At 38.2% G+C, this 12,036-nt stretch overlaps 1 protein-coding gene across 1 annotated transcript in view; it reads right to left on the bottom strand.

The window, feature by feature from the left end:
* Nucleotides 1–12,036, bottom strand: part of capn7 (calpain 7) — a 40,952-nt gene that overhangs the window by 4,867 nt on the left and 24,049 nt on the right. The window contains exons 15-20 of the mRNA XM_007889674.2: nucleotides 10,710–10,845; nucleotides 8,353–8,428; nucleotides 5,310–5,455; nucleotides 3,777–3,839; nucleotides 1,679–1,809; nucleotides 1,252–1,329 (exon numbers count right to left, since the gene is read on the bottom strand). Coding sequence (XP_007887865.1) covers nucleotides 1,252–1,329; nucleotides 1,679–1,809; nucleotides 3,777–3,839; nucleotides 5,310–5,455; nucleotides 8,353–8,428; nucleotides 10,710–10,845 — 630 coding nt within the window. The remainder of the gene's footprint in view (nucleotides 1–1,251; nucleotides 1,330–1,678; nucleotides 1,810–3,776; nucleotides 3,840–5,309; nucleotides 5,456–8,352; nucleotides 8,429–10,709; nucleotides 10,846–12,036) is intronic.

The raw sequence follows: 12,036 nt of genomic DNA, 5'->3' as shown, positions 1-12,036 counted from the left end.
CAAGGCTCTACTGTTTGATGTCATGCTGTAAAATTGCTTGCATATACTCATCGTCTGGGCTCCCATATGAATAATGCATTTCAGACATCAGATCAAAAAGCAGCCCTGGTAGTGAAAACCCTGGCTGATTTTTCCCTCTCAGACCCAGAGTTGCAAAGACATTGCATCACATTTACAGCAGACTTAGCACACACCAGGAATTAGAGTTGGCAAGTTAGCAGAGTCAGGGACAAAATGACTCAGTAGATTGGCAATGCCTTGACTCGCTGAGCCAGTGTGGAGCTTTAAGTAACATACTTATGTTATAAGTGCTGTGCTCTGCAAAATGAACAAGTTTAGTGCTAGAAAATGGGTCAATTTTCTAACATTGGCAACCATTGTCATGATTAAGCAAATAGTCCACATCAAAAAGGGGTCTGGGGATAGGGCGGAGTAGTGGGATTGAATGGATAGTTTGCTCTGAGATCTTGTGCATGGGCCTAATGGTCTCCTTCTGTGTTGAAAATTTCTATGATTCTATGGGACCTAATCCTATGGAGAGTGTATGAATGAAGCACAGTGGACGCAGTGCAGATGCTCCCACTAATCTGCCCCAATGGGTTTTTAACACAAATCTTAGAAAAGCACCTCCCACTATGTCATACATACATTTCTATTTTCTTGTGGCCTTTACGTGAGATTGATACTTCAGCAATAAATTTAGGGCAGTTTTGTGCTGTGTGCTCACATGGACCTAAAAAAAAGTTTAGTACTTCAAAACATTTCACTTAGGAGTCTTTCTTCCCAAAAATCTGGATTAGATTTTAACCAGCTTCCACAGACAAAGAAAGACCCGTTAAATATATTTTTAAAAATCACTTCAAATAAATATTTGCTGGTGCAATCTCCTGAGCCACTTGTGTTCAAATAAGCAATAACTGGGGAACAAGACAACTCTCCTACGTAATGGTGTGAGAAGGGAAGAGATCATTTTTAAAAAAAATCTTGGGAATCCTCCCCCAACAACAGATAATTAGAAAACAAGTCTAAGGCGACCTGCAAAAGAACTGCATGAATTGAAAACAAATGCAGCAAATAAATTCTGTAGGACAGCCCAATAAAATAGCTGTTTACATGTACAGGTTTCTAAGATGCTTTAAAGTAGCTGTACTACAAGTGATGAGATACAAAAGGCATAAGACTTACTTATTATGGTAGAGGGAGTGTATGCCACGGCAAAATTACACAGAATAAGAAAACATGCAACTCTACCTGTAATCTCCACTGGGTTTTTTCGAAAACTCTCCTGCTGTCGAGACAACTATCAATTCAAATCCAACGCTGTACTGCCTGAAGAGAAGGGAATAAATTATTAAATCTGAAATAATAAAAAGAACAAAACCACAACTTCTTGCCTAAAAGGTTTCCTCACTGGGCTCCCACTGTATACATTTAAAATGAGCAGCAACTTTTTATTTTTGGCCAGGATGTACTTTGCTTAACCTCACTGTATTGATGGATTGAGATCTAAAGGGATAGAGATGCTGAGGAAACCTCAGGGTTTTTATATCAACTGTGTTCTATTCCAGAACGGTTTAAAGGATCAAATAAACATTAAAGACACTTCAGATCTCTCTAAATATCAAAAGCAAGTGAGCAGAGAAGAAACTAAGAAAGCAAATACTATTAGTTCACAGACCTGGGTCCACGCAATTCAATCAGCAGCGGCCCAGACTTCTCGACATTGATCTGGTACGTTGGATTCAGCATGTAAGTATTTCTGTAATTTCCACACCCACCAGCAGTCTGACCTTTCCACTGACCATTTACCTGGGACAAGAATACAGAGCTTAAATGCTTTGATGAAGCACATGATGGAAGTTTCAGAAAATACACTTTAACACTGCAAGCAAATTCAGCAAAACAAAAATCAGCCTTTTATCTCTTGTATGTCCTACCGATCAAGGATATTCATCTGAAGCGTTAGTCCCAGATAATGGATATACACACACGACATCCAATTATTTTCAAACTAGCAATATGCCCATAGCATCTACATGGATAGTAGGTTATTTTATAGCCTGGAATATGTATGCTGTGCAGAAATGTGTGAAGAGAGATTCTCCTGATGTTCTGGACAACAATTCCACCCATAAAAAATTGCCATTCACTTCAATTGCTGTTTGTGGGGGACATTATTAATAATCTTTGCATTTGATATAGCGTCTTATCACATCTTCAGGACGTCTCAAAGCACCTCACAGAATATACAGTAAAATGAATCGACTATATTTTGTGGGCAAAACGTGGCAGACAATTGCGCGCAGCTGCATCCCGCAAACAGTCGTGGATTGAGGGACCAAATAATTTTTTTTCCATTAGGAATTATTACCTCCGGAAAAGCCATCTGCCAATTGACTAACAACCGGGTTCCTACTTATTGCTAGGTAACCAAAGGCTGTGCGCAAATTGATTGCTGCTTTAGCTTACAAAATACAGTCACTACACTTTACTGTAAATCATGTGAAGCTCTTTAAGATATCTTCCTAGCATGAAAGGCGCTATATGAAATGCAAGGATTATTATAAGTAATAGAACTGGATGACATTTCAATTATTCAATCCTATGGAACTCAAATCACAAAAACTGAATTCTCCTCATTCAAATAGACTTTAGTCAAGATATTCAATGATTTGTGTAGATACAATCTTGTTCCCTATACATTAACTTTCTACTATGTTTCTGCTATATAAGATTGTTATATTAATTTATAGTGAAACTGATCATTGGTCATCCAATTATTTAAGATTTTTTGTCTTGTAAACAATGAGATTTGATAGAGAAATCTTTTGTTGTTGGCAAGACAACCAGTGGTTAGTAACAATGATCACTCTCAGGTTATGGCATCAGTAATAACAATCATATTTATCCTACTGAATTGGATTACCCAATATAATTGGATATAATGGGGTTGCACTGTGGGAACCATTTACTGTGCATACACGTGGCTAGACCCAGTGCATGCCTCACATGCCGTGGTTTTTGGGATAAATGGCCGAATTCTGGTTCAATAGGTTGCTGGCAATCTGACTTCCAGCTTTGCCAAGTAGATCACAAATCTGAGACAGTTTTTAACACAATAAGTTTCTTCAATTGAATTTTATTTATTTTTTGTAAATTTATCTGACACACAACCTTCTTAAATACGACAGGGCAAGTTTTTATAATAATAATAATCCTTGCATTTGATTATAGCGCTTTTCACGTCTTCTCGACGTCTCAAAACACCTCACAGAATATGCTGTAAAGTGAATTGACTGTATATTTGTGGGTGAAATGCGGCAGCCAATTGCGCACAGCAATGTCTCACAAACAGTCGTGGATTGAAAATGACCAATTTATTATTGTTTTTTGTTTTGGAGGAATTATTATTAATCTTTAATATAATAAACAGATTAATATAATTTTATTATTATAATAATATTAATGATAATTCTTGCAACTATAACACCTTGTGTCATTGAGACGTCTCAGAATATACTGTCAAGTGAATTGATTGTGTATTTTGTGGGCGAAACACAGCAGCCGACTGTGCATGGCAGCGTCCCCACAAACAGTTGTGGATTGAAGCTGAGTGTAAGAACAGGAGAGGAGAGCACGAGACGTGGCCATGATAAGTATGACTTTTGATAAGTATGAACTCCTCGGAGAGCCCATAAAATATGCAAAGACGTTTGAAAACGAAATGTTACATATTTAATTTGAATTGTGCACATTACTATGCTCAGAGCACTCACCCGTTTGTAATGGATGTACGGAAAAAGGATCTTCGAGAATGTAAACTTGCACATTGAATATACCTAGCATAAAAATCATAAGTTTATTATAATGTGAACAAACATCAAATTAATTACAAATCAAGCAAATGAGATCAGAGAAAAATCAATATTTGGAGAAAATCATTCAGCACTACTTTGTTTAGTCTTAGTTTCTGAATTAAATATTCAATAGATCTTATGGAATTAGAAATTTTTAAATTAGAAATCAGTATATGTCAAAGAGCAAGTCCCCTTTCGCCATTTCCAATTTCATTGGTGACACTTGAGAAGAACTGGACTTCCTGCTTATGCATGGCAGCCTTAAGGCTAACAACAACAAGATTACATTTGTATAGCACCTTTCACGTTGAGAGGACGTCCCAAGACACTGGACAGTGACCAGCATTTCAGACCTGAGTTGGGATCAGGGAGGGAGAGGGGAGGGGAAGGGGGGTGACAGATGGCATGACCGAAGAGGACTTGAAGGAGGCTAAGGAAGGGGCGAGAAGAGTGATTGGGGAATGGAATTCCAGAAGTTGGGGGCTGAATGGCTGAAGGCTCTCCCACCAATGGTGGGGTGGGTGAGTTGGGGGATGTGGAGCAGACCGGAGACGGCTGAGCGGAGGGAGCAGGCGGTTGGTAAGGGGTTAGGAGATCGCAGAGGCAGGGTGGGACGAGGGCATGGAGGGCTTTGTAGGAGACTTTCTACAAATCAAAACAAATTAATAGTTGTTATCCCCATGAAGGGTCATGTTCTGGAAGTTTGATGCTAGATGGCATTATTAAGATGTTGCCTTGGGTAGTGGAGAGGGAAGGTGGGATACAAATGCTGAGCGTAATAAATGTATCATTACAGAATCCTGTATATTGTTTATAAAGGGTTAAAGCTCTAAGGGTTTCCCTCCTAAATACATCTAATAGCATGACTGGCAGTACAACTGCTTACTATTTCTCCACGTCAGAAATACCTTGAAGCCAACTTCTCTTCAAGATAGTGAATGCCTTTCAAAACTTCAACTATTGCCGAGGTGATGGGAAGCGGGCGGGGAAGAAAGAGGAAGATCGAAAGCCGTTATTACAGTGTGGGTCAGATGGCCGGACATTGGATGTGTGAGAATACCATTGCATTTTGAAAGGCTCATTCTTTTTCTTTCCAGGCTCTAGCTGTTACAATTAGCTTTTTTTTTAAAAAAGATAAATCAACTTTTCATGAATCTCAATACATATTAATTGCAACCATATCAGGTTAGTGAATGAGGGTTTACAATAACTAGATTACATTTGTAAAGTGCCTTTCATGTCGGGAGGACGTCCCAAGGCGCTGGACAGTGTACAGCATTTCAGACCCGAGCAGAGTCAAAGTGGAACCCCGCTGTGTAAATTTGGCTTTAATTTAAATATACAAGAACAAATATACACATGTACCACTGACTATTATTTACTTGTTGCAATTATAATCTTTAGTGGGGACTATAACCAAGAAAGGAAAGATTAAGTGGTAAATCTACATACCCTGAGTGTATAATGGATGGTATTCTGCTTCTCATATTGAGATACCACTAATGTATATGTGCTCGACCCTGGTTTTGTCAGCTTGATCTTAGTCAGGTAATGAGGACTGTTTATTCGAATTCCATCAATGAGTGGAGGAGGATCACCTGAAAGAAACATTTCACATCTAAATACAATGATAGACATTTTTATGGCATCAGAAGGTTATTCAGCTCATCAACTCTCAGAGCAAGTGGTGCTTTCAATTCCACTTCCCCACCAATCTCCATACCCCTTCATACCTCCAACTTTCATAATTTTAACAAATTAGCTCCCAGTCTACCAAATCACAATCCATCTTTCTCAAAAAACTGAGATTTAATCTGATTCATTTTGTGTATGACACATGTAGAAACCCTTCACCATGCTTAAGAGTATCCAAACCAAACAGAGCATCCCACCTACACATGGAAATTCTACATATATTTATTGGAATGGCACAAGTTCAAGAATACAAGTTAGATAACTTGTTCACATGTACATGAGTCAAGCCTCCCACTATTAGATTCACTTCTAGGAGGTCTTATTTAAGCACCCCAGTCGAGGAAAAATGTTCAGACGATTTTCTCTGAACCCCATTTATTTTTTACCAAATTATGAACACAATATTCCGAACAGTTTTGCTAGGGTTAAAATAATTTGCTTTAACGTGTGAAAAAAAAATACACATAGGGGAAAGGTAATAGAAGGGTATGGGAGGGAATAAGGAGTAATGGAGACTTATGTGGAGTATAAAGACCGGTACGGAGTAGTTGGGCTGAACAGTATGTTTCGTACTGCACCATCTATTTAATTTATAAACAAATTCCCTCGTGATTGATGAACCTCACTGATAATTTGAGGCTTTTGCACAGAAATGTCATCTGAATGATCATCCTCCAGCACAAGATTCATTCTTCAGCCAAGGACTTGTTCTCAGAATGAACGGTGCAGAATTGGTAAAGCAGATAAGCCAAATGGTCTTCTACACTACCTGGACCAATATAATATAGGGAGTATTGAAATATATAAAACTATCTAAGAAATATCTGATTGATGTTTCATAATAAGTGTTTGCTGAAGCAATGTGAAAAGACCCATCCACATTGTTCTTATCAATAGACCTGTAATTGAGTGGTTAATTCAATAACTGTTCAGTTTTATTTGCAATAATTTATTCCAAATTAGTCTGTGAACTTAGTTCCACTGGTGTAAAGCAAAAAAGTAGCTAAAGAATATCCAAAGTTATTGTCCATTATAATTCAGTGAAGAGAATGAATTACTTTTATGAAAATGACTTTGAATCAAGATCTTGTGTCTTTAAGTAGATCTTGGTAACCACTTTTTTAGATTATAGATCTGCAGCACTGCAAAGCTTAAACATTCATTGTAATTTTCACCTTGTTCAACCAAAAAGGGATCAGGCTCAATGTCCACTTATTAGTTCCTACAGAATTTTAAATCCTCATTACATCAATGAGTTCAGAGTAGGTCAGATTTTAGATTCAATGAAAGCATATGGAGATCACTAGCATGCAATAAACTACAGTCAAAATTTTCTGCAAACCTACATTGATTTCATAAGCAGTTCTATTTCCTGTGCTGCGTTCAGATAGCATTATTCTATTTTTTGATCTCTTCATTTCCTTTTAAGCTATGACAGAATTCAACTATCAGGGTGAATTCACAGATGGTGAATTTATAGCATAATTTGCATACAGCTGCTTTGTTCTAAAGAGGAATTTATTGCACCTCATCTAAACTTTACCAACCCAAAACAATCTTCCTCTCTCTTACGCAGTATTTTTGTATGGGTACTTATCAGAAATTCCTCTAGTGCAACATTTCAAGTCACCAATCTTTAAATAGTGAGCTGACTAGTAGCAATGATAAAAGGTCTCTCCAGCATTCGAAAATCAACATTGAACATCAGTTAGTTTCACAATCTCTTGAGGCTTTCCTGCTGTGGATTTGTTTCAGCATGATGTGGTTAAACAGACGGGAATGGTATACCAATATGTTCTTGGATCCAACAAAATCATTTAATGGGTAATGAGTCTACACAGAGTCTAATGCTTTGTTTTGTATGCTAAGGGGGTGGGGGGGGGAGGAGGGAAAATAAGGAAAACTAAAATGGTAACATAATGGCATCATAATTTGATGGACAAAGAAAAATTACAAATTCAGAATGAATTATTTTATGAAACCAAGATCTCATGTCTTTAAGGATTATTATTATTGAAATGGCAATGCCTGTTAAATTAATAATATGTGCAAACATATTTACAGCATAATGCTGTCATACTAGTTAAAGAGGAAGTGATGTATTATTAGGATAAAAATGAAGTGGTAACATGGCCTTTTTGCAGTTCTGCAGGCTAACTGATCTTTAATATCCGGGACCATAATACCCCCATTTTTATATAAAACACTAGGTTATCATAACAATCCTCCAGTGCAGACAATTTGGCTTTCAAATTAAAGTCGTTTTCTAAAATTCTGCATGATTCCAAATTTAAAGCAACTGATCTTAAGTCTAAGAACATTAATAATATTAGATTCCTGGTATCTGTACAGGAGAGGGCTCATTCTTGGCACTATTTGGGACTGGCACCATTGTGTTCAATTAGTTAGCATGTAAAATACAAATTGGCTACAGTACGAACCAAAATGTTTCTTCATCGGGAATTGTACTGTCACATAGCACTACACTGCAAGTCTTTCTTACTCTCTGCCATTCTCCCCAGTTCATTCTGTCCGACTCTAATTTTGCTTCAACATACCTGATCTCCTAGCCCACTCCGCTGCTCGGTTAGATCAAGGCGTGTTCACACCCCTCTGTGCTACCATCAGTTGCAGAGCCTTCAGTTACTGTGTTTCTAACCTTTTGAATTCTTCCCTCTACCCCTCCCTGGACAATGCAGGACTATAAGCATTGGTACAATTTAGTTGGGCCGAATGGCCTGTTTCCATGCAGTAGCACTATGTAACTCTGTAGTCCTTTTTGTAAACGACACGTACTTACTTGGGTAATAAACTTTCTTTCCTCCAGTCTGATAAACGACCAAGGTTATAAATTCTCGATTGCGAGCAAAGTCATCCTGTAATTAAAATATGAATTTGGGGTTTTGATGAGAGTTCCTACAGTTATCATGCTTCACTAATACTGTACAAGAACAAAAGGCAACCATTGCATTTGCTTTTTCACCCTGTAGATTAGTGACTTTGAGTTTCATAGATTACATCCTCGTTCAAGTCTTGAGAATCAGTAAAATTGAAAGCCAAGAATGTGAGCATCTGTGTACTCTATCAATAAAAAGATTACCAACTCACAGCATCTTCTTCAATCCTCCAATATGAATAAGATCCTCCACCTACCATTGGGTGAAGGCCATCTAGATCCAGAATTTGGGGCATTCAAAGAAAGACTTCTTTATAAACTTTCTCTCCCTGTCATACCATATTTGTCATACCTACGTGAGGCCCCCATCAGGCTGCGTATTTTAAGTGCTGGACTCTGCACTCAGCTATTTTTGTCATCTTATTCATCTTAATGCCTACAATATTGGGGGCTGAAACAAAAAGCACCAATAGCAACTTGAATTTATATAGCATTTTTCATGTGGGTAGCAGTGTGAAGCCCTTTGAAACATCTCAATGACGTGATGAGGCGCTCTATCAAATGTAGGATTATTACTGGAATGACAGTGCCCATTTGAAAGAAGCCTCTTTTTGTGAACCATCAACACTGACCAAAGGCAGTTGGGTAGATTTTTTTTATATGGGTTAAACCTGCATATTACAATTTCTTTGAAGAGAACACAGTGACATGCTTTAATAGCATGCTCAAAACCCCACCCCTCCCCCATGCTCGGGTCCTGACCCCTGACTGTCCAGCGCTTTGGGATGTCCTCCCGACATGAAAGGCGCTCTATAAATGTAATTTTGTTGTTGTTAATGCTGATATGAATTTTCACACAGTGTACCTGATTTTCTTCTCTTTATCACCTTTGAATTTAATTCGATTGCGCTTTAATGAAGGACAGAGGTGCGCAAATCATTGACGATTAAAATGCCTGTCTGAGGAATTCCCACCTAGGCAGGTCCCCTTGTACTTAAGATACCCAAGATTTGTAAATGGTTGCACAAGACAGTATTTAAAGAGTACGTACTTGCCTTCTTGTGGCACATTTTCATAGGAATTAGAATATTTTGAAATAAAGGCACAAAGTCATGAGAACTGAGGAGCAGAGAATATGTACATTATACACCCAGAATAAGAATGGGCATAATAAAAATAATATTTACATTTGACATGGCATCTTTCATGACAGGAGGACAACACAAAGAGCTTTATAGGATTACTGTGAAGTGTAGCATCTGTGTATTTTGCAACTAATTTTCATACAGAGATGACTAATATCAGCAATGAATTTAGGGGATTCTTGGCCATAATACAGGAAGGAACTCTCTTCTTTGAGTTAGTGCCAGGGGATCTCTAACACTGATGTTACCATGACACAGTGACAGGAATTTCTTTAAGGGGAAGTGCCCTTTTGAAATCTCTTAAAAGACTAAAGTTTTGTCTGCAAAATACACTTCACAATATATTCTGTGAAGCGTTTTGAGACATCGCAAGATGTGATAACAACAACAAATTACACTTGTATAGTGCCCTTCACATCAGAAAAATGTCCCAGGGCGCTGTATCAAATGCAAGGATTATTATTGAATTCAGGAACTAAGGTAGGGAGAAGGAAATTTAATTCTGATTTGTAGAGGATATTTAGAATGAAGAAGAAACATTTGGCCCCCTGTCTTAGCCTGTAATTTGACACTGTAAATTTGCACAGGACTGTGGAACATTCTTGTATGAATTCAAAAGCCAGTGTTCCACAGTGCTTAAAACGAGCCTCCAAACAATGACCGCATTTAAGAATATTTCACAATCTCAAATTTTAGGAGAGAAAATCGTTTCATGGGAACAGACTTGGGTGGAATTTCAGGGTCATTGTTTTAACAAATACACCATCATTATCCTTGACAGCAATTATCTATGTTTTGACATTATAGGTGCTTATAATAACACAGAGAATCTTATTCATCTTCTTGAGAAAGCTTCCATTCTGTAGAATAAATAGGGAATATAGTAAACCTCACATAAGTCACATCAGTTGGGACCATACATTTAATATAACTTATGCCATTTTCCATTTGCTCTTTTATTGTTGTGGATGAACAGTTCAACAATCAATAAAGTCTTGTGTTTAAAATATTATGTGATGTGAGAAATTCCCAAATGCAACATTACAATTTTACCTCACCACCGATCAACACAATACGATGGGGAAACTTGACTGATGCTTTCCACAGATTTCTTACCTTGTCAGTGATGTGTCTGGTTAATAAAACCCAAACTACAGCACCACCTTGTGGGCACTGAACCTCCAGCTTGTATTGCGGGTTGTTAGCTAGGCTGTACGCATCTTTCACAGGACCTTGCTTTGCATCCCAAGTACTAAAGAAGAAAAAAATATAAGCTTATCCTTGCTAAATCTTACTAGCAATGTACATAAACTCCGATTCAAAAAATATTCATCACATGATAAAACTGCATCGGAAAACAAGTCAACTTCCTTTGTGTTTCCTTAGGTCGACAAATCCCTTCACGCCCTGGCACCTCTCTACCTCTCCGAGCTGACTTTCTACGCACTCCACTACCTTCGCTCGGCTGGCTCTGGCCCCCTGCTCTTCCCTCAACCCCTTCATCATCGGCGACTGTGTTTTCAACCAATACGCCCCGAAGCTTTGGAAGCCTCTCCCTCAATCACTCCCGTCTTGCCCCCCTCTTTCCCCTCTTTTCGATCACAACTGAAGATCTTCCTCTTCAACCGTGCTAAGGGTTACCTCCTCCCTCACCCCGGCTCGGTGTCAGGCTCCGCCACACTCAGTGTCCTGGGACGTCTTTCCGACGTGAAGGGCCCTATACAAGTGTAATTTGTTGTTGCTATCACGTCTTGCGACGTCTCAAAACGCTTCACAGAATATATTGTAAAGTGTTCTGATTCGCTGACCAGTGTGAAGGGCGCTATATAAATGTAAGTTGTACTTGTTAGATCCCTTTAATTGTTCATAATTATGCATTGAGATGATAAATTCTGGACCTCTTCCTCTTCTTGAGGCAATCAGAAACCCAGCATGTAAAAGAGAGGGTTGGGCTGATTTATGTTTTATTATGTTAACTCTTGGTTTAATGTGAAATTTAAGGCCTGATCAGTGCCTCCCAACAATATCGTGCAATAAGGAATTTACCATGTGGAGGAAAGCAATGATATGAATTGATATCATAAACAGTGAGTTAGTCCAGCAATATGCTATGCCAGCAATACTGCATTCTAAATTGAATTTAAAAAATGTTCCTTGCTTAACGTTTTGGTTTCCCCCCACCCAAATACGCCTAGAAGGCTGTAGGTTTGTTGTGGAGTTAGCTGATCTCAGCTGCGGCATTACTGCAGATCCCTAAGTTAAGGAAATTTCCCTCGGGAGATTAAGTAGGTTGATCCTAGTTGAAAGCACGTGGAATGTGGAAACAACAAGAAGCAAACAAATCAAGTCTTTAAAGGTACTTTTTTAAAAAAAAGTCAAAAATAGCTCCCAAATTAAGATTGAATTGAAGAATGTTTCAAAATTCTGACATTCTTAAATTTTT

The sequence above is a fragment of the Callorhinchus milii genome, unplaced genomic scaffold (genome assembly GCF_018977255.1).
Source record: "Callorhinchus milii isolate IMCB2004 unplaced genomic scaffold, IMCB_Cmil_1.0 Scaffold2, whole genome shotgun sequence".
In the NCBI taxonomy this organism is placed as follows: Eukaryota; Metazoa; Chordata; class Chondrichthyes; order Chimaeriformes; family Callorhinchidae; genus Callorhinchus; species Callorhinchus milii.
The sequence above is the reverse complement of the archived record's forward strand: the minus strand, read 5'-3'. Positions and strand labels throughout refer to the sequence as shown.